Source organism: Lacerta agilis, chromosome 1, assembly GCF_009819535.1.
Source record: "Lacerta agilis isolate rLacAgi1 chromosome 1, rLacAgi1.pri, whole genome shotgun sequence".
Lineage (NCBI taxonomy): Eukaryota > Metazoa > Chordata > Lepidosauria > Squamata > Lacertidae > Lacerta > Lacerta agilis.
This window is the reverse complement of record NC_046312.1, coordinates 112955577-112978920: the sequence shown is the minus strand read 5'-3', so window position 1 is coordinate 112978920 and position 23344 is coordinate 112955577. Positions and strand designations below refer to the sequence as shown.

The 23344-nt window shown below is 42.1% G+C and overlaps 1 protein-coding gene across 4 annotated transcripts in view; it reads right to left on the bottom strand.

The window, feature by feature from the left end:
- The window catches only part of LNPK (lunapark, ER junction formation factor), a 40977-nt gene extending 18584 nt beyond the window's left edge, over window positions 1-22393 (bottom strand). Inside the window, exons 1-6 of one of the 4 annotated variants that reach the window (XM_033167691.1) lie at window positions 22299-22393; window positions 18197-18287; window positions 13930-13974; window positions 12606-12793; window positions 7057-7115; window positions 3829-3869 (exon numbers count right to left, since the gene is read on the bottom strand). In XM_033167691.1, coding sequence (XP_033023582.1) covers window positions 3829-3869; window positions 7057-7115; window positions 12606-12793; window positions 13930-13974; window positions 18197-18223 — 360 coding nt within the window. In that variant the 5' untranslated portion in view covers window positions 18224-18287; window positions 22299-22393. Of the gene's footprint in view, window positions 1-3828; window positions 3870-7056; window positions 7116-12605; window positions 12794-13929; window positions 13975-18196; window positions 18288-20607; window positions 20898-22298 lie in introns of those variants that run through there. The other 3 variants (XM_033167706.1, XM_033167699.1, XM_033167712.1) reach the window with 3 other exon arrangements.
- Between the last annotated feature and the right edge of the window lie 951 nt (window positions 22394-23344).

Here is a 23344-nt window from a genome sequence, read left to right as displayed (position 1 = left end):
TGGGAGTGGAGACGCTCCATTAGGTACACAGGGCTGAAGCCGTTTAGGGCTTTGAAAGTCAGTACCAAAACTTTCAATTGTGCTTGGAAATGTACTGGGAGCCAAGATAGATCTTTTAGGACCGGTGTAGAAGTGCATTGCCCGAATGGGCTTCTATTTCTTTGTCATGCCAGTAGAGCAGAGAATGAAGCCACTATCTAAATGATACACAACTTACATAAATCCAGAGACCATTACAGTAACAGCTGCCAATGCAGCAGCATCTGAAGTCTTCCCCTGGCAGCCACGAAGCCTACCTACTCAGTGACACCCCCCCCCCTAGTCATGAGGTGGTGAGAATGGTTACCTTCTTCACCCTTTAAAAGTACATAAAGCTGAAGGAGGGAGTTACTCACTTTCCTTTTTCAGCACTTATTTATCTTAAATTGCTTCTTTAAGTAGATTTTTTTATTTCCCGAAATGCACACATTTAAAAATCCACATCTGATCATGTACTTGTAAAGTGCTTGAGAGTTGTTGTTTTCAATAAACTAGTTGTTTTAAATTTTTATTAAATAAATAAATGTACTCGGTGCCCTTGCATTGACCATATATGTTGCCAAACAGATGGCTGTCACAATTCGCTTGAACAGTACCGAAGAAAGGATTTGTGGGGGAGCAACACAGTAAAATAATTCTAAAGGTGTACATACCGGTAATTCCCTCCCCACAAAATGAGCAATGGACATTCATGGCACACCACCTGCTGCTGCCCTCAACAATCTTTGGGCAAAAGTTGTATAATAATTATTGGCAGAGGAAAATATTTGGCACAAGTAACTAACTAGCATGTGGAAGACGCAAGTGCTACTTGAAAGCTAAACTTACATAAGAAAGGTCATAGAAAATTCATTGGCTCACAAACTGTATTTCCCTTGACCTTTTTACATAGGTTCTTATTCTTATAAGTTACAGAGAACATTTCTACAAAACATTTTTGCCCTTTCAAAACCCTTTATCGAAGACTAAACTAGCTGCTTTTTTCTAATCCCTTTTAAAGGCCACACAATCAGAAGTTACAACTGTAAGGAAAGCCTGTATTTGCCTACCCATCTCATTCCATTAAGATTCCCTCAATCAAATTGACATGTGCCATGGAGGCATCTCACCTGAATAAGTTTACACAGCAGGGTTTTGTGTATTCCCATGAAAAGTCCGCTCCACTTACCCGTGGGGCGGGGTTGTGATCGGCCATGCAGCCGCTCACTCTCCTCCGGGGCCGGGGGACGTTGTCCCATGTCGCCCGGAGGATCCCAGCCACATCATTGGCAGCCGGCCAATCGGCTGGCTGGGGGGGGGGGCATGGCCAGGTCCCATTTAAACGGGGGTGCGAGCCAAGGGTCTTCCTCAGGGACACACCACGAAAGGTTCTGTTACAACAGCCTTGCCCAACCTGGCTGTTTAGGACTCAGATGCCCATCAGCCCCAGCCAGCATAGTCAATGGAAAGGAATGATGGGAGTTGTATTCCAACAGCTACTGGAATCCACCAACAGTGGCACTCAGCCACCCTGCTCCCATTTGGGAGCCATCATCTGGAGAAGTGTATCTCTGGCAAGGCCTTGAACTCCTCCAACCAATCTCTCTGGGTGCAGGGTGTTCCCAACCTTGCATATACCTACTTCTCAAAGCTAAGTATTATTTCCAAAACAGTAACACCCATGGGAAGGCACTATTACACCAGTCCAGAGGACTTGAAACACAAGATATTTATTTATTTACGGAACACAACGAGATAGGAAAACTTCAGTAGAGAACACACAACTCACACAAACGAACAGGTAAAATACTTTTTAACTTTTCTACTAGTTCTGCCTTTGTGATATTGCAGTAATGACTCATCTACGCTAAACATTTAAAGTGGTACCATACCAATTTAAACAGCCGTGGCTTCTGCCAAAGAATCCTGGAAACTAGTTTGTTAAGGGTGCTGAGAGTGGTTGAGACCCTTATTCCCATTGGAGAGCTACAATGCCCAGACTTCCTGGGAAAAATGAATGACTTTTGAACAACTCTGAAAACTGTAGCTCTCTGAGGGAAATAAGGGTCTCCTAACATTCAGCATCCTTAACAAACTATAGCCTCTAAGATTAAGGGGTGTGCCCTTAACAAATATGTACATATTTGGCTCTAACAAGTGAGCAGATGGGCAAAAATGTGTTCTCCAGGCATTCCTTCCTGAAGCTGACAGCACCACCTCACATTTACTAATACATTTTTCAGATTTCTGCCCTGATCTACCTAGGGGCATATTATTTTTAAGCAGCATCAGATTTGCAGAAAGACGGGGTCTAAGTCCTAAGTAAATCAAGATTAAAACTTATATTAAAGTCCCTGATTAAACATTAATTCTGACATCCAACAGCCTACATGCATTCCTCCTACTAAAGTACCGGTACTAGTAAGAATTAATAAGTCTGTGCATGATCAACCAAATAAAAATACAAAGTATCCATGCACTGTTTAGATTTTTTTCTATTATTAAGTGCTCTGGAAATTCTCTGAAAATACATAAAAAATAACTTCTGCTATTGGAGCAACTTATTAACGGTGTCCAAGACTTACAAAGGTTAATGGACTGGGAGCGAGAAGTGCTTGGCCACACCCTACTCTCCAGTCTCTTAAAGCAAACCACCAGCAGAATGAATTGCAGACTCCAACTAATTTGCTTCCTCTAATAGTTTGAAGCAAGAGCCACCAACATGGAGCCTCCAGATGTTGCTAGTCTACAACTCCCATCATCCCAGATCGTTGCCCATGATGGCTAAGGCTAATGTTGTTGGGAGCCAAACAACATTTGAAGGGCAAAAACTTAACCCTGGTATACACTAAAAGAGCAACATTTGTTAACGGGTTAAAATGTTGGATATGGCTTAGAGATATGACTGAGATGACCAAACAGTTCAACCGAAAATATCTGACTAAAATTTACAGGTTCGCTGGTACCTGACCTAAAGTTCAGGGTGCATTTCTAACGCTGAAGTTCAATTATATTTTGCATCAGGACAGTTCAAGTCATAAGGAATAGGTGCCCTTCCACTGCCATTTATATACTTAAAAGTTTTCCAAGTGGTGGATAGCTGATTGGATGTAGTGATTTTAAAACTGCATATATGACTGAATAATAAAAGAGGTGATTGCTGCATTACTTGAAGCCACTGTGACAATCTTTACCTGGATCCATTTTTGGGAGGACCCAAGACTTAGGGTTGCTGGCTAGCTTGTATTCTTAGCTCTAATTCTACATACAGCTTTGTGTGGGTGTGTGAATTACTTCCACTATTGTTATTTTTCTCCTTTTCTACACCAAAAAAGTGGTGTAGCAAAAAGCAAAGCTTCTGTTTGAACACAAAGCATTTCTGCTTTGTTAGTATTCAGTTCAGGACCTGCACAATACAATCCTAGCCAGGTTCATATTATTTTACCTTTTAAAAACAGTTATCTGTAAAATTGCATGATAAAACACTGGAAAACAGAAAGTGGCTATCTGCCAAATTTTGAGCCCAACTATTGCATACCCAGCAGGGGGGGGCAGGGTATCTGTGCACTTGACTTCTGTTCACAGAGCAGAACCCAACCGCTTCTTATCCTACCCCTTCCAGCCTCCATGCCCCACAAATCTGCTCTGGAGATTTGAAGGAAATCTCATTGTGAGGGGGGAGGAGGCACTCACACAAAATTGGATTTCATCCATTCAGCCCAATCAAATCTGGTTAACTTATACAGTTTATTTGACGAGATATTACAGGTAAGATTTTGCCAAGCCATCTTTAGAAATATATACACTTACTATTTTTTTCTTCTCGGCTTTTAGAACTTCTAAAGCTTCATCTAAAGAAGAAGATTTAAATCAATATTTAATACCAAGGTGACATGTCAAATATGCATGCATATGCAATAAATAAAAACACTCATACTCTGAATTTGAATACAATATGTTGGCCAGCATTCGAGTATAACATTAGCAAACCCCCTGTCTCTTGGTTAATTAATGAAATAGTTTTTTTAAGATGCATCATCATTCACAAGCAGTTTACCATTTTTACTGCAACTGAATGTGGTGAATTATGAACCCTTTTAATGTAACACTTTATCAATCAAGCTGCTATTAGAACGAAAATTGTTTTGACCCATCATAAGAACTTCAATAAAAAAGGCAAAAATATTGATGTGAAGCTGTGGATGAAGGCATGCCACTTAATAAAGATGTGAATTTGGCTGAAGGTTAAGTAAGAGTATTGCAATGAGTTATACATATTAAACATGGGGCAACCTCCGAAGATGGTTTGGAAATTTCAGTTGGTACAGGATTCAGTGGCAAGGCTGCACACAAGGGCAGGGTGGTTTGAGCATATAACACCAATCCTGGCCCAACTGCACTGGCTGTCAACTAGTTTCCAGGCCCAATTCAAAGTGCTGGTTTTGATCTATAAAACCTTAAATGGCTCAGGACTGCAATACCTTAAGAACCACCTCTCTCCATATGAACTGACCCAGACTTTGAAATCATCATCCAAGGCCCTTATTCCTCCATAAGACGTCCAGAGAGTGTCAACATGAGAATGGGCCTTTTCTGTGGCGGCTTCCCATTCATGGAATGCTCTTCCCAGGTAGACTCACCTGGCGCCTTCACTATATACCTTTAGCCACCAGGCAAAAACATTCCTCTTCTCACAGGCCTTTGGCAAATTAATCTATGGCCTTTTAGACTGGGGGAGGGTGTTGTTTTGTCTGTTATGTTATATATTTTTGTGTTTTTATACAGCACACAGCTGTGATCATTTGATGGAGAGCAGTATATAAATTTCGTAAATAAAATACGAAAATAAAAATAAGCTTCTCAATATAAGCTGTTAAATTTCACCCCCAGAATTAGTGTGTCTTATCAGAGATTCCCAATTAATAAAATCTCTTTTTGCCTAAACAAGTTACTGCTAGTCAGATAGCCAGTCAACTGAGATATAATAAAAGAAACTCTATCACAGACTGTGTAAAAATGCAGTTTTAACACTTTGCTAAACCTCTTTTTTGGGGGGCAGGGGCGGGATGGAAAGGCATGTGGGATTTTTCATTAAGTTAACACCATTCCATTTTCAAACTCAATGTAGGAAACCACTATCAAAGTAGTAGTAATACAAATCTGTTGCAAGCCCTCCAGTGAGGGCTTAATTCTGTAAAGGGCCTAGCAAAGGCTATTATAAACCATTCGAACAAGGTCCTGGGCTGTTTGGAAATACTGTAGAGAGAGCTAATGCAACAAAGGGACTGGATGTTGCATGAAACTGGAAAAACCAGGTTGGCATCTTCACTGTGAAGCTTGCTAACTGGCCTTGGGTAAAATCACTCTCACTGGGTCGTTGCAGTTTTAAGCTCCAAGGAAGAAAGGCATAATAGAAGTGAACAAGTGACTTTTACAGTCACTTATGTTGCAAACAATGCTTACGCCTATGTGACTGTGAATACAGTAAAAGCACAACAGATTTCAGCCACAGCATGAGAGAGGCTGCATAAGAAATAACTCTCAAACCTGGGGTTCCTCTCATTTCCCTAGGAAGCCCATGGGCTCAGTCCACATTACCTCCAGGTAGATTTGCCTTAGCTAAGGAAAGATTTCATCTGCCATCTTCCTTTTTTAAAAAAAAAACCATTGAAATGAGAAAGGAAAAAAGCAACATCTGTAATGAAAAGCCACTGCTCCAATCATAACTGTCCATGCAAAAGCAACAACAAGTTCTTTGGTGCCATGGTAACCCTAAGTTTGGGGCAAAATTCATTAACGAGCAGAAGTTAAAAGTAGCATAAAGAGAGGAAGCTGCAATTAATTTTTTAACCTGCACTGCTGTCATGACATCAATACAGCCTTTGAGAGTCAATTCCACCACCTCAGTTCTAACTCACCTTTTAAAAGAATTTTATCAGTTGACCAACAAAGATTAAGTATAAGACTCTTTTATCAGATACTTGGGGAACTGAATCATGTTTAACAGTAGCTCATGGGATTCTAAACCAGACCCTTTTCTGCGGGCACAACTGAAACCAGGCACTCTTTAATAACCAAGGGAAGAAAAAGGTCGTCAGTTGGTTAACCTAGGACAGTCCTGCTTAAGCCACACCCAACTTCAAATTGAATCCATATTGTTGTTGTTATTGTTATTATTATACATCTCAACTTCCTTCCAAAATGAAGTTGGTTTCCATTCCTCTCACCATTTTAGCTTCACAACAATCCTGTGAGATACGTTAGACTGAGAAATAGTGTCAGAGCATATATTTCTCCAGTTCTCCAGTCCAACATTCTAAAAACCATTATTAGACCACACTGGCTGCTTCAAAACTTAGAACAAACACATACTTCCTTAATTCCAGTGATACTTTGATGTATATTGGGTACAATACACGAGTATCTAAAATACTGTGAATTTACCAAAGGATAAATTAGTCATAATTACTTTCTATTAATATAGCAAGATAAGTGTAATTAAATATCCTTTGCTATTCGGCTTTCAGACACATTTAAGTACCTAACAATTAATCCATTCATCTTCAAAACATTTTATATTCATTTTCCATTTTATAGCTGACTATAAGGTTGAGTAGATTTCCTGAAGTCTTAAAAGAAACTTACTCATAAATCTCACCTATAAAACCATCCACAAGGTATTTTAACATATGACAACTATAGGTTATGTAATTGTATCTATACAGTCCCATGCTTAGGTAAAGGAAAAGGGACCCCTGACCATTAGGTCCAGTTGCGGACAACTCTGGGGTTGCGGCACTCATCTCGCTTTACTGGTCGAGGAAGCCAGCATACAGCTTCTGGGTCATGTGGCCAGCATGACTAAGCCACTTCTGGCGAACCAGAGCAATGCACGGAAACGCCATTTACCTTCCCGCCTGGAGCAGTACCTATTTATCTACTTGCACTTTGATGCGCTTTCGAACTTGCTAGGTTGGCAGGAGCAGAGCTTAGGCAAACACAATTTGGGGGGGGGTGGATAAGGAAAAATACACTTACTGTTTCTTTCTGTTCTTTTAGAAAAGAAGAAAATGAGGAGTGTTCTTATGGACCAAATTCTGTGGGGAAAGAAAGAATTTCCACTATTAAAATCTAGGCAAAAGGAAACTGAATGTGCCATTCTTCACTATGGATGGAATTAACTTCCTCAGCAGACTTTAACATAACTTAATCTAAAACTTCACAATTAATGCTAGTCTCAAAAAGCAACTAGGGACAAATCAGCTTGCTTCACAGAAACCTCATTTAATATTAGCGGAATGAGTTCCTTACATGGATTGTTTTTAAAGTGTTTCAAAGAAAGAGTGTTCAAATTGCAAAATAAAATCCTTTGGGTGCAAAGTATGCATGCATGTGAATGATAACAGTGATCCAAACAAGCCCATGCCCCAACTTGGATATTTATACTGTCTAGACTTTCAGATCCCTTTCAGTTAACCCTAATTCCTTCCAAGGAAACAAGGTCCAGAGTGTGGCCTGCCACATGTGTTAGACCGATGACATGTTGAGAAATCCCCATGGTTGTCATGGCCGCCATAAAGTCCTGAGCCATCCCAAAGCCAACCACACTGGCATGAATGTTGAAGTCCCCCCAAAACCAGCAGTCTGAGAATCCTTAGGGAGGGCTGCTGGGCAGTGAGGTGGGTGGTAAACCAGCAGAAACCCTAATCTGTCCTGCTTACCCAGCGTCAGGAACAACCAACCTATTCTCTTACATTATGATATCAATTCTTTACTGCATTCATAGGTCTCCTTTCCCAATTGTCAAAACCACTCTGAACATTGAACACAGTTTTCCATAGGAGACCTGATCAATGCTGAACAGAGCAGCAGTTATAACCTTCTAAGTCATGGAAAAAAATGATCCTGCGGAAGCAACACCCTAGTTGTTAGACAGCACAAAGACCTACCGTATATACGTGAGTATAAGCCGACTTTTTCAGCCCATTTTTTGGGCTGAAAAAGCCGCCCTCGGCTTATACTAAGGTGAAGCGGGCGGCTGCAAAGGGACAAGCGGCAAGAAAGGGATCCTTTCTTGCTGCTTGTCTCCCCTGCCCTGCCGATCCCCCATCTGTGCATGCTCTCTGATCCCTCGTCCTGTGCCTGCTCTGTGCGAGGATCGCCTCCTCCTCCTCCTCCCGTCCCTTCTCCCCGAAGGGGAACAGAGGTAGCTACGGGGGCAGCGGGAGCAGGACAAGTATCGAGCAGGCGCGCGAGCCGGCTCAGCCCCAGAGAGCCTGTTGCTTTTGCCCCCATCCCATCCCAGCTCAGTCCGCCATAGAAACTGCCCACCCTGAAACTACCCACCCCTGAAACCTTCCCAGAAACTTCCCCCCTTAATTCCTCCCTGAATATGCCCCCTCCTCCTGAGCCCTCCCTGTAAAGAGACCCTTTCTTTCCAAGCCTTCCCTCTTAACCCCTGCCCATCCCAGCTCTGCCCACTGTAGAAACTGCGCTGAGACTCTATGATCCTGTGCCTGCTCTACCCCTGCCCATCCCAGCTCTGCCCACTGTAGAAACTGCGCTGAGACTCTATGATCCTGTGCCTGCTCTACCCCTGCCCATCCCAGCTCTGCCCACTGTAGAAACTGCGCTGAGACTCTATGATCCTGTGCCTGCTCTACCCCTGCCCATCCCAGCTCTGCCCACTAGAAACTGCGCTGAGACTCTATGATCCTGTGCCTGCTCTACCCCTGCCCATCCCAGCTCTGCCCACTGTAGAAACTGCGCTGAGACTCTATGATCCTGTGCCTGCTCTACCCCTGCCCATCCCAGCTCTGCCCACTGTAGAAACTGCGCTGAGACTCTATGATCCTGTGCCTGCTCTGCGCAACGCATCGGGGAGGGAAAAGTGGGGAGAAAGTGCTCCTCGATGCTTTTCCTCTCCTATGCCTTGCACAGAGCAGTCACTGCTCTGTGCGAGGATCGCCTCCTCCTCCTCCTCCCGTCCCTTCTCCCCGAAGGGGAACAGAGGTAGCGACGGGGGCAGCGGGAGCAGGAGGAGAAGTATCGAGCAGGCGCGCGAGCCGGCTCAGCCCCAGAGAGCCTGTTGCTTTTGCCCCCATCCCATCCCAGCTCAGTCCACCATAGAAACTGCCCACCCTGAAACTATCAACCCCTGAAACCTTCCCAGAACCTGCTCCCTTAATTCCTCCCTGAATATGCCCCCTCCCCCTGAGCCCTCCCTGTAAAGAGACCATTTCTTTCCAAGCCTTCCCTCTTAACCCCTTCCCCCATCCCAGCTCTGCCCACCCTAGAAACTACCCACCCTGAAACTTTCCCAGAATATGCCCCCTTGCCCTTGATGCCCTCCCTAAATATGCCCCAACCACCCCTGAAACATTCCCAGAATCAACCCCCTTCCCCCTTAATCCATTCCAGAATCTCCCCCCTTAATATGCCCCCTCCCCCTGAGCCCTCCCTGTAAAGAGACCCTTTCTTTCCAAGCCTTCCCTCTTAACCCCTGCCCATCCCAGCTCTGCCCACCCTAGAAACTGCCCACCTTGAAACTTTCCCAGAATATGCCCCCTTGCCTCTCATGCCCTCCCTAAATATGCCCCACCCACCCTGAAACCTACCCAGAATCTGCCCCCTTCCCCCTTAATCCATTCCAGAATATTCCCCTTGCCCCCTGAAATGTACCCACAATATGCCCCCTTACCCCCTGAGCCCTCCCTGTAAGAGACCCTTTCTTTCCAAGCCTTTTATTGGTATTTATTTTTATTTTTGAAATTTACCAGTAGCTGCTGCATTTCCCACCCTCGGCTTATACTTAAGTCAATAAGTTTTCCCAGTTTTTTGTGGTCAAATTAGGTGCCTCGGCTTATATTTGCGTCGGCTTATACTCGCGTATATACGGTAAGCACTTGAACTCCTGCCTTTTACCCCCTCCCCTTGCTGAAGTACTACAAAACTACTGTGTGAAAGACAGGCAAGGGGTCTCAGCAGGCCTTATGCTCAAATTGTTCTGAATTGAAGCTCTGTTCATTGTGAAGCAAACAACTTCACTATGAGTAGAACTCAGCCCATACCTACACTGTTATCAGTTTGACCATGACAGCCATATTACCATGAAAAAACCAGCAGCCTCAAACAGTCCTTTGACTTGGCCCTGACACAATACAGACTGACCAATACAATGAGGGATTTTTGAAAGTCACACTACATCAAGAGTTTTACAAGCAACACCTTTTGCACAAGATGCATGATCAAGGAAAATACTATTTAGGTGTAAGTTGAGAAGCATAAATGTTTTTGGCAATCACTTCTTTTTTTCCAAGAGATCAGCAGATCAGACAAGTATTAATGTTTTGATTACCATTTTAGTATGCAGAGTCAAAAATGAAGGTTTATTTTCAACAATTTATTCAAGAAAATCCTTGCATAATGAATTTGTACAATGTTTTAGATTTAAAGAAGTAAAACCATGTCGTTATTTTCTCAACTTTTCAAACAGGAATTGAAATGCAGGCATCTAGTTAGGCAAACTACATATTCCTGGAAGCCAGCTCATTTTGCCAGCACTAGTAACACAATCAGACCCTCGAGAGTAAGCCAAAACAGCAACAACTGTTGCTGAACAGGGAACAACTGCCAATTGGAAAAGGCAGACTTAATTTACTTGCTTAAGGATGAAAAACGTCTAGAACTAGTGCTGGGGATCACACCAGATGTACGGTGCAGCTCCACAACTTGACCACAAACAAAGACAAGCTGGCAACTGCTTACCATTCATTCATTTCCTGCAAGGAGGAAAGCTAAACTATTCTGGGGGCAGACGAAGAGTGGGACTGCATTTTTTGCAAGTCATGCAAGTCAAAATTTAAGTTCTGGGACAGATACCTACAAACATACCTGAACACTGAAATGCACTCAAAGATCCAGCACAAGTCTTGGCAAACAGCAGACACCAGTGTCTTGAACAGTGACAACACTCCCTTCGCATTAATTATCAACGTGGAAGTGTTCAGGGGAGAAGCTGTAGCATCTTGTTCCCTATATGCCGCCATTAACAATAAGTTCTGAAAGGTCTGTTTCAAAACAGATTGTTAACGAAAGTGTGCAAAACTATTGCATCATAAGGTGCTTTGCAATAAATTCTCTAGGAAACATACAAAAATTGAAAATAATAAAACCGCACTACAAGAGACAACCAGCATAAAAGACAAATGCAAAACCAGCACAACAATACAACAAATACAGCAGAAAATTAAAACAAGCTTCAAATGCACACTAAATTACCAAGCATCGCACAGGGACTTAGAAACAATTTCTTAAAAGGCCTACTAAGAGAACAGAAAAATCTTAACCTGGTGCAGAAAAGACAACTATGAGGGCACCAGGTTAGCTTCCTTGGGGAGAATATTTCATACCCAGAGGCAACCATTATAAAGGTCATCTAATATTAAATATAAATAAATTTGGCTTGGACCAGGCAGGGTAAGTAAAAATATGGATACACTCGAAATATAAATTTCCCAATAAATAGTTTCACTAGTAACAAGAGACTCAAAAAGCAACCAATTGTGTTACATAAGCATTAGATCCCTATGCATTAATAAGCCAAAGGGGTGTCCCTATGATCAGATTATCCAACTGGGTCAGTCTGAGTAGATTTTGCTAACTAATCACTTGCTGTTCATGGATGCTGGACTTTTCAAATTGCAATACAGATTTGCATTTGCCAAATCCTCAAACAAAGATGATCTGGGTCTGGCATATAACAAACAAAAAAATAGCTCATATAAAATAAAGTTGTCAAACAACTTAGAATACTGAATTATTAATTTTTAAACAATAGACTGCACTGAGGAAGCAAATTGTAGTGGCCAGTTTCTCAGAGTAACCTTTCCCCTTCGCTCTAGAACAGGATGCAACTTAACCTAATTTCATTTAAGTGGGGAAGTCTAAAGGGGGAAGGTTGGGGAAGCCAAAATTGACAAAACTCTGTAAAGGGTTGCCTCAGTGCCTATATTTTCTGCCCACACCAGTTGTATCTTCTTGAAGTCCATCAATCCAATATTCCGAACTGCTCTCATTATGTGTTTCAGTTAACTTTTATGCACAATGATGTTGCCGCTTGAAATGGGTTAACTTAAAAGCTATTCAGAAATCAAAATAATTACCTTATGCTTAAGAAATCTGCTCTTTCAGAAATATGCCTAGCAGTTTAGATTTCATTCACAGCCATCAACTCTGATGGCTTTAAAAGAGGATTAGACGAATTCATAGAGGACCTTAGAAAATGGCAACATAATTCTGCTTACCAGTTTCTGGGGTACCCAAACAGGAGAGTGCTATTGCCCTCATATCCTGCTTGTGGACTCCCAAAAGACAACATGGAAGACAAGATGCTGTGCTGGAAAGGCTTTTGGTCTGATCCACAGGTCTCTTCTTTTGTAGAGATATTCTGCTACATTAACCTTTCCAAAAGCAGCCTGTAAATTATGACAACTCTAAAACTGTGAAATATATACACCCTGTACTACAACTCACTAAGTATCACCGCTAGAAAAAAGGAGCTTGCAAAGAAGTCATGTTTTACTTACATCAGCGGAAATGCAAACAGTGGAAGAGTCATGACGAACCTTGCTGTCCACTCATCAGGCAGATACCACAAATAGATAATTAGACAGCTAATAAGGTAGAGAACAGATGAATAGAGGATAAACCTTCCAACCCATAGCTTCTGCTGCCTCTGGTTTTTCTCTCTAAACTCTTCTAGCGCCTGGATATCCTGTAAATTAAAAACAAATCTTTTGAGCATTTAACCTCATGTGCCAAGATTGCACATTCCAGCACGGGGGAGCAGGGAGAAGCATAGGGGATCCTATGATTGGGAGGAAGATGAATGAAATTATGCTGGCCTTATCAACCCAAGGCTTTCACTGGATAACACAATATGCCTGGGACAATTATAGAAACAAGGAAAGTGTGAAGTTTTAGCTTTCATGTGAGGTTATTGTCCAGATTCGCTGTGGACTGAGGACACCAAATGGCCAATATTCCCTGTCCCCATGTAACATCCTGATCCTAACCATTTTTACTTTGAAGCCGTTTCCATAAATTTTGATGGAACATCCCTCCTAGGAAGTATCGTTGGCTGCCATATAAGGCTTGTAAATTGCCAGTTACTTCGAGTAACCAACGATCAAGTAAGCATTTGTAAATTAAAAGGAGAGTTGACTGTTCTTCTAAGTATTGACTGTGCCAACAATTACTATGAGGGTGGGCAGGCATGGTCTTAAATCAGGCATAGAAAAACTAGGCCCTCCAGATGTTTTGGGACTACAACTCCCATCATCCCTGACCACTGGTCCTGTTAGCTAGGGATGATGGGAGTTGTAGTGTCAAAACATCTGGAGGGCCGAGTTTGCCTATGCCTGTCTTAAATTGTTGGCATTTGGAACAAGGGTGGCAGGGACAGCATCCAAAACACCAGTTGGTTTGCTGTTTCCCTGCACACATTTTTTCCCTTATTTGAATCATTGTCAGTGTCTACAATGACATGCACCCACATAACGTATGTTGTAAACATCGGCCCAGTTTGTACATAACTTTAGACAATAGCTAATTTTTAAACAATGGCTTAAGCAGCAGCATGTCTCAGTCTGCTGCTCATTCACATTAAACCATATTTAATGAACTGCATGTTTAATGCAACAATCAAAACAGTTCTTCCTAAACCGATTTTCAGACCCCTTACAACTGATTATATGAGAAGGTACCACTGATATCAAGTATATTTAACTTTGTGATCTATTTGCCATTCCTTCATAGAGCCAGCCTTAATGTATTGACAGTGTCCAATTCCAACCATAACAGGCAACTGCTGACACTTGAAAGAATGTTAAGATTAGAGATCAAACGTACCTTATCTATTTTTTCCAATACTTCTATTGTGGAAGACTTTGTCTGCTTACAAGGGAAAGAAAAAAAGCTGTGAAAATTTGCCCTCAGTATCTAAGTACAGTAATAATAAACATGTAGCCAATAACTGAATTATCAGATTTGTAGGAAAATGTAATGATTAGCACTACATATTTTCAAACCTCATTTTGAATATTACCATCCCAAGTTCCTCAGTCACATCATGCCAACATGATATATACCACAAGTGAGAAACAATAGCATATTAGAGAAGCATTTAAAACATGATTTTTCCAATAATCAAATATCCCTCCCTCAGATTATATGAGGAAAGAAATGCAATATGAAGACCATCATCAACATTTACAGAGTAGTGGAGGAATTTCAAGAGTAGCACATTCTATACCATACACACATAGAACAGCATTGGTCTTATGGAACAAAGCTGTGGTGCACAAATGCAGTAGATCAGTTAAGGATACAGTATGTGAAAGTTCACCAGGAAGTGAAAGAAATTTTAAAACTGAAACTGTATGAACAAATGAAGAAAGGGGGAAAGAAAAGAAATAAGCACAGGGAAATATTTTATTGATTCTCATATTTGAAAGGAGTCTTTATATAATTAAACCATGGCATATCTGTTTTTCAAAGTCTGTTCTCTCATCCCTGCTTATTCAAATTTAGCAAACACACTGCCATGCTGCAAATAAGCAGCTGAAAGGAGGAACCTGGTAAACCTTCCCTGAAATTGTTTGAATGTCCTTAGGTCTTTCAAAAAAAAATGTGGTTTTTGGCTCAATACTCCAGACAGGAAGGTGAAAATAAACTTGAGAAGAACACAATGGACTATTTGAAGATAAAATGTACCTGCCTGATCTTAATCTATAAAAAAGCAAAAAGAGAGAGAACATGAGACTATTGTTGGAGACAGATTTGCACTGGCAGAAAGAGCTAAGAGACTATGGACACTCCAGCAGGAGGAATGGGCTGGAGGGGTGACTTGCACCATTTCCTCCTTCCCCTCGGCAGCTCCTCTTACCCTCTGAAGCAGCTTTTCAGGGGAACAAGGATCTACGGGGGGAATCAGGGGAAATGGTTTCACCTGCTTCTACAGCAAAATATCTCATGGGCAGGGACATCCATGCACAAACTTGGACCCTAGCCAACTATAGGTGTGCATAACTATGTACACACATGCATTCTGGTATCCCCTTCTCTCTCAGTGATCTTTATAATAGTTAAAAGGAGATAAACTGGATTGAGGAACAGGTAACTTGTAGTGTTTGGAAAATATTTAAAGTTCTGCTAAACTGCATCATGATCTTGCACACAAGCGTAGAAAAGAAAAAGTGATTGGGTCCTATGCCTTAACACACTAACAAATGAGGAAGGGATATTGGCAGCATGACTGTTCGGTGGTAAGTTTCTTGACATTCCTACAATAAAAAGTGCTGAGGGTAATTTTTGGTAAGATAAATTTCTCGTGTAATCAACAGGGCAACAAAATACAATGACTGCAGTAATTGAAGATTCTTTCTCCAAGGTGATAGCCAGCGCTATAGAGTGGCAATGCTCTGGGCTAGGGAGACTTGGGTTCAAATCTCAGCTCAGCCAACTTTAGTTTCCCAGATGCCCTAGAGTATGTCAGTATCATTTGCAGTGTTCAGAACAAGAACCAAGTGGTATAACACTATGTGTATAGTTATGATTCTGTAGGCTTGAGCTTCTTCAGGGAAGAGGGGGAAGCAAATATAGCAAATATGTACACATGTATCAATCCATGTACAAATTCTCACATACAACAGTGTTAACACCTTCTTGGTACAGTGGTGCCTCGCAAGACGAAATTAATTCATTCCGCAAGACTTTTCGTCTTGCGGAAATTTCGTCTTGCGAGGCACCGTTTCCCATAGGAACCCATTAAAATTTAATTAATGCGTTCATATGGGGGGGAAGTCCGGGGGCGCCGGTCGGAAGGGGCGCCAGCCGATCGCGCCCGCCATCTTGCAGCGCTGCTGTTCGCTTGCTGCAGCTTTAAAACGCGGCGCGGCGCAGTCCAGTGCCGGCTTACAGTGGTACCTCGCCAGACGAATTTGTCTTGCGAAAAACAGCCATAGACGAATTCATCTCGCAAGTCAACTAAAAACTCGCAAAACCCTTTCGTTTTGCGAGTTTTTCGTTGTGCAAGGCATTCGTCTTGCGGGGTACCACTATACCTTAGTAAAAATACTTTTTTCCTTCATGCATGAAGGAGCCTCATTCCTTATTTAAGCCAATGAGTCTTTTCCAGAGTAAGTGAAGTATGAAATTTGCTCACTTAGGTAAACATACACCACATATACAAAATACACCTGCAAACCAACAGCACAATGTTCTCTATATGACTAGAAAGAAGGCTGTTGTCTTATGTCCAAGCATAAAAAGAATTGTAATATATTATTTATATATTTCAATGCTCAAGGCAGCATCTGTAAGCCACAAGTATCTTAACCAAGGTACACATAGCTTTCACTTAATTACATTTTCAATCTCAGTGCCAAAGAAAACTTACTTATTTGTTTATAAAGAATGCTTATATAGCCCAGAGATGCTCTCAAAGTGTGTGGCACAAGGAACAGCAATAACATAGCCATATGCTATAGGCTGTAGCTCAGTGATAGAGCATCTGCTTTGCATGCAAAAGGTCCCAGGTTCAATCCCTGGCATTTCCAGGTAGGACTGGCAATGTCCCCGGTCTAAAACCCTAGAGAGCCACTGCCAACCAGCATGGATCTCCGCCTTCTATTGCAGTAGTATGCACTGATGACCCAAACAGAGGGAGTGGGGCCAAGCAGCTGGAACTTGCTCAGCTCATGATGGAGGCAAACCTTTCCTTTCTTGAACTGAGAAACAGGCTACTTTCCAATGATATTTATGGGTTTACCTATGCCGGTTCAATGCTATCTTATTCACAATTCAAGTGAACACCAAGGGTGCTCTCAACAGGCCATCACCTTGACTAATTTTAGCAGGATTGGGACTTAGCAACTCTAATCCGAGCTACTGTCCTCGCAGCCAGAGCTCTCCTTCCCCTTCTTTGATCTGTAACACGAGGGTGATGATAATGGCCTACTTTACAGGGTTTTTATAAAGCTGACTGATAATATATATTCTGAATACTAAGCAAGTACTATTTTTTGTTCATGGTTCTAAAACAGTTAAATGTGATCCAAAACAAATAAAGGTGGGCTTCTCATTAACAGAAAAGTCATGCTGCTCCACAGGCTATTTTTCAGAGGTCACAAAACTGGCTAACGAATACTCAGCAGATTTCATGCCAGCAAATACTTTTTTTATAAACAATGAACAGTTACTTGATTAGTGCTTAACTGTTGATGGCATACTCTTCCAGATCTTCTGCCCAAGGCATCTCCTCCAAATAGAACTAAATACAATCCCAACAAAATAAAAAATATACTTAAGCCCACTGACTTCAACTTACAAAGAGTGCAATCCTATCCCTTGTCAGGCAGTGGTATAACAGCAATGTGGCAGCTGTGCCACTAAGCTGGCCAGGGTGGAAGTGGGGGGGGGGCAGATAAATCCCCTGCTCCACACTAGGCCCACTCGAAGCTGGCATAACAATCAGGCCTGATGCTATTCGGTGGTGACAATGGGGACACCCAGGGTCCAGCAGATCCCAAACCAGCTCAGTCCCACCCTCTCCCCTGGAACACCTCGTTTTGGTACTTTCCATGGGCTACTGTCAGTGGGAACCCAACTGGCAGGCACAACCGGGAGCTCTGCATCAGAGGAGTGACAACAGCCTCGCTCCATGGCTGGAGGCTGATGGAGCTATTTTGGGCTGGGTGGAGGCAGACGTCTATTCTATTCTACCCTATCCTTTCCCAGCACAGCAGATTATGTTTTGCAACTGCAGCTCAAGTACAGGTAACTTTATAATGCATTCTTGCCACCGTTCAGGAAAAGATGGCTACTTTGGTCACATTTTGAGACCTGTGAGAAGTCATTCTGCAATGTCAAAATTCCGGTCTCATGTTTTGTTTTGAAGGCACACCATTCAAACAGAAACAAGAGTACCTTAAGACTGAGCAAGTACACTGATAAAGTACATTATGTGCGATGAATCTAAGACAAATTTCTTGACCTAGGCACACCGAACAAGTTCTGTACTCTGCTCTGCATCACAGCAAATTACTTACAAACAGCATTTGAGACAGTCTTCTTGCATTACAAAAATGTGCACCTCTAGTTGAGAAGATTTACTTACCCGCCATCTGGAAATGATTCCACCCATTTCTATATTTGTGAAGACAGGTCGTTTTGGTAACTTATAACCAATCTTGTAATGGAATTCACAGCTAGAATTAAAGCATTTGTGTTTAATTAAAAATACACCAGCGGTGTAATCCAAGAAGTATAAAGATATTTCAAACAGCATTCTATTCACACACACAATTACATGACAAAACATACACGGCCTACAGTTTCCATATTTTCCATCACATTCTAACTTCACATACATGTGTTTCACGTTATGCTTCAGATTGTATATTCTGTTTTGCAAATCTGAAGTCATTAGAAAACCCACACCCTACAATACCACATAGCCAGAGAAGCACTATACAATTCTACTCCATAAATTATAAGCAAATCTTAAAATTAAAAACACATTACCAATCAGTTAGGTGACTAGGATTAGTAACTGCAGATCTACAATGAGATGTCTAAGAAATGAACAATATTTTGCAAGAATTTCAATATTAATTTTATTATGAACTTTGTGCAAGTATCAGAGAAATGTTATTGAAATTCAAGACTTCCATTAATGCAAATATGGTGTAAGACAACTCAAATTAATTCACTTGCCTCAAAGTATTTTTAATGGTACTTCAATTTCTTGGCATAATGGCCAAGAGAATCTAGAATACCTGTCAATGCAAATTGTGGAACAGGGTTTCTGACATGGGAGTTTCTCTGCAAGCTGGACAGAAAGCACCATATCGTATCATAATAGCCTACACATGCCACTCAAAAGGCTGTAATCATAAACACACTTACCTGAGAGTAAGCCAAATAAATGGGGCTTACCTCTGAGTAGACATGTGTAGAATAGAGCTGTCAGTCAGTCACTAACTAATAGGATCAGAGCAATTATTTGTGTTTCCACAATAGAAACCAGTGGTCTTATTGCCAGCAGGAATGAAAAGAAAGAAAAGCTTCCCAGATGGTGTCAAAGAAATTAACATTTTTAACTTTTATAAGTTAAGGTAATTTTAAAAACAAATCTATGCAGGTTTATTCCGATAAAGCTACCAAAACTTATTCATATGCTAGAAAACAACACAATATCAATCATGGATGCTTCAAGGCTAGTAATTATTTTCTTAGACATGAGGAGAGGGGTTAATGTTACACCAACATTAACCTTTACCCCAAAAAATGAAAACAGGTATTTTATAATAATTACTTGTACTACTCAGAAATATAAGCTTAAACTAAATCATCATAATCCATATAACAAAATGAGTTCTTTCCTATGTAAAAATAATAATACAACGTAGGCCCAGGCTATCTGAAGGACCTGCCCAGGCTCTGAGATGTTCAGTAGAGGCCCTTCTCCCGCCACCTTCATAGGCACATTTGGTGGGAAGATGAGAGAAGAAGACCTTCTTGGTGGCTGTTCCCAACTTTGGAACTTCCTTCTTAAAGAAGCTATACGGGCTCCCTCTTTGCTGTCCTTCCACTGGCAGGTGAAGACTGTTTTATTCTGACAGGATTGGGGGAACTGGCTGTTTTTAAGGAAAGAACATTCATTCATTCATTCATTGAATTTATATACTCCCCTATACCCAGAGGTCTCAGGGCGGTTCACAGAATAAAATCTAAATATAAAACCACAAAATACATAATCAAAATAAAAACAACCCAATAACCCCCCCAAAAACACATTTTAAAAGGGCTGTACTGTTTTTACTATCTGTATGTTCACAGATTTGCTTTTACAGTATATATAGCTTTAGTTCTATAATAGTTTAACTACTTCTTAACCATCATCGTTTATATATTTTTAGCTTTTTTATTTTATCCATGTTGTTTGAATTTTTGTAAGCTGCCTTGAGTCCCAGTTTGGGGAAAGGGCGGAATATAAATAAAATTAATTAAATAACAAACAAACAAACAAAAGGAGAGTTTATCCTTTCTGAAGTTCAGGCTACAGTCCTATACACTCTCACGTCTAAGCAAGCCCCACTGAACCCAACAGAGCTTGCTTCTTAACAAATATGTATAGAATTGCATTGCATGAATTATGACACACTAAACCATATATGGCACACTTGTTACTGGACTCAGGAATCAACAGATCATCATCAAGGCTGCTACCCTAAACTGAGGGCCAAACTACATTGTTTCCCAACCATACTTCTGTTTCAGTGTATCTGAAGAAGTGTGCATGCACACGAAAGCTCATACCAAGAACAAACTTAGTTGGTCTCTAAGGTGCTACTAGAAGGAATTTTTTTTGTTGTTGTTTTGACCATACATAGTTTATCACGAAAATGTATTTACAAAATGTAGCCATGGAGGCTGCAAACTAAAGCAACTATACAGCTGAGGAGCAGTGGATAGTTTTAGCACATACTGTAGTTTTCCTTCATATCCACTAGCCTACATTTTTATCTTCAAGTTGCAACACTTGCAACATTTACTTCATCATCAGGGAGCATTCCTTGTGAGGTCAGAAACAGTTTGGGATGCTGAAGAAAACATTATTTGAGTATTTAAATCACTGCCAAGCCACAATTTCAGCAAAAATACATCTGGGCAATTACTGAAAAAACATGTAAGCTTTGAAGTGGGTAAATTACTAACCCAAAGGAACAATGCCAGAAGCAGAAGAAAATGATATATTTAAGCTATTATAACATGTCTAATTCCAGAGTGGACACCAAATGCCTGTACTTGTTCTCAAAGACATGACAGATACGATAGTTATAGACTGAAAATTAATAAGATGCTATTAGAGGTACTATCTTAAAATCACACAGGGTGACAAAGAAGCAAAATGGTGGGGTTGCTTTGGGCCTAGCCAGTAGAGTGGGAAGAACAAGTCGTTTTTTTTCTCACCAACAAAGGCAGAAAGCCCAAACAGGATGAATTCTCCTGGTTCCTCCACCACCAAACACCCCCAATAAAAAATCAGTGACTTGTTTCAGCCATTAACGAAATACACTTTTAAGGTCCCCTAACTATTGTTTCATACTTGACAGCAGCTAATCCAAAATATGAATCCTTTTGAATCAGTCCCAAGACCAGAAAAATCAAATGTTGCCCTCATGCTTAAGGCACCAGAATTAGGTCTAGAGCACATAAAATGAATGAGATATAGGGGTGGGGGTGCCTATGTAGTGCATACTTTGTCACAACCAGAATCCTTCCTTACACAACTTTCCTCCCCTCACTGCATCACATTTACACAAAATAAATAAACTGTGAAACACCCCAAATCATTTTAAATTTGACAGAAGTGTGCAAGGCCATATATACACATATAGGTATGTTCACTCTCTCAAAGTCCAGACTTTCCATTTAAGGCCAAAATTGCTCTAGAGAAGACACTGTGTATATGTATGAGTGTGTGTGTGTGTGTGTGTGTCTATATATATATATATATATATGGACACACACACACTGATTCCATCGCCTTTAAAACATAAGTAGGAGGGAGAAATTCAGGTAGTTATTGTGACCCATTAGGAAAACTCCCCCAAGCAACTGTAGCATAGGCCGCATGCTGTTTTGGGGTTTAAATTAAAACACGATCACGAAGGATGCCTCACCCTGGCCCAAAATCGATTTTCAAAACCAGGCCTGCGATATTATTAAAAACCACGCCTGTAAACATGCAAAGAGTTCCTGTCACCGCCCCCCCCTCTCCCCCAGATTTTACTCCTACTGAATTCAATGGGTCTTGCTCCCAGGTAAACTGGGTTAGGGCTGCTGGGCTAACGTTGTTCCCACGTATTTAGGATTAAAGAACAGGACAGGCGGTGGCGGGGGGAAAGGTATTTATACTCTGGCAAATCTCTCTCACTCACACTCACTCTGGACGTGGATGGTCTAACTTAACATGTTCACTGGGCCGAATTCTGACGAGCTGACTGAACCAACTCCCCTTGTTTTGCTTTCCTGAGCCCCTGCCCCCTTTTCTCTCCCCCCCCCCCCGCCCTTGAGCTCCTCCACAGGCCGCCTTCGGCTACTACTTTTACCAGATTCCCACACGACCTCCCCCTGCCTCTCTCCCCCTCCGAATTTCCCCTCAGCCAGGCTCGTTCCTCCTACAGACGCCACACACACACACACGAACACACCTCTTTCTCTGCGCCTGGGTTTTGAACGCGCACCTTCTTCCCCGCCCCGCTTGAAGCTGCACTGCCGCGAGGAGGAGGAGGAGGAAGACGGGGCTGGTTGCCGCCTCGTCTGGCCCCCCCGGCCCGCCCCTAACTTCCTCCACGTCCCTCAAATCCAGGAACGACGTGTGAGCGTTGGCAACGCCCGCAGCGCGGCCATCTTGGAAAAGGGCGGTGTGTAGTAGAGACCGCCCTACCCGCGGGGGAAACGGGCGCAGAGCGGCCATCTTGGAAAAGGGAAAAGGGTCGATTGCTTTTCGCCCCGCCTCCACCGCTGCGGTCGGGCTAATAAAAACACCTGCTTTTGGAATGCAACGCGCGCTGTGCGTGTTTTGTTTTTGTTTAAGACGCCCGCGTCTGCTCTGGAGGCCAAGCTGAAGCTGCCTTCGGAAGCGGGCAAAGAGACAAGTCGAGCTTGATTCTGAGCGGGAGGGCAGAGTAACCAACGTAACAAGCAGGATTGGGAGGAAGGCGGGGCGAAGGTAAACAGGGGGAGAATAATAAGACGATTGCCTGTCGCTTCCTCGTTGCTGCTATTGTCAGCCGTCCAGATCAGGCTCCGCCCCTTTGCCGGTAGTTGAGTTTGAGCGGGAGGACGGGACGGGGCACTGCTGGATGTTGCGCGGGAGTTTTGAGAGCGCGCGTCTAGCTGGAGGTGGAAGGAAGGAGTGAAATAATGTTCTCCGAAGGCGCTTTTTTTATTGCTGACTAGCTAGAAATGCGTGCTTTCCAAGCAAAACACTTATTCCGAGCCAGCAGGGAATGGAAAGTGACTCCTTATTACTGTACTGGGGTCACTTGTCGGGCAGGGCAAATACGTTAAGTAATCCGTTTCCTAATGCAAGTCATTATTTCAGCTCCAAAGTATGTTGTGTTGGAAACCATGGGGGAGAATTCCCCAAGTGGTCAGGACTGGTTATTTGGCAAGTACACCCTATAAGACTCGCTGACATGACTATATTCTTTGCAAACGGCTCAATAAATTTTTCTGTTACAATCAAGCAGTA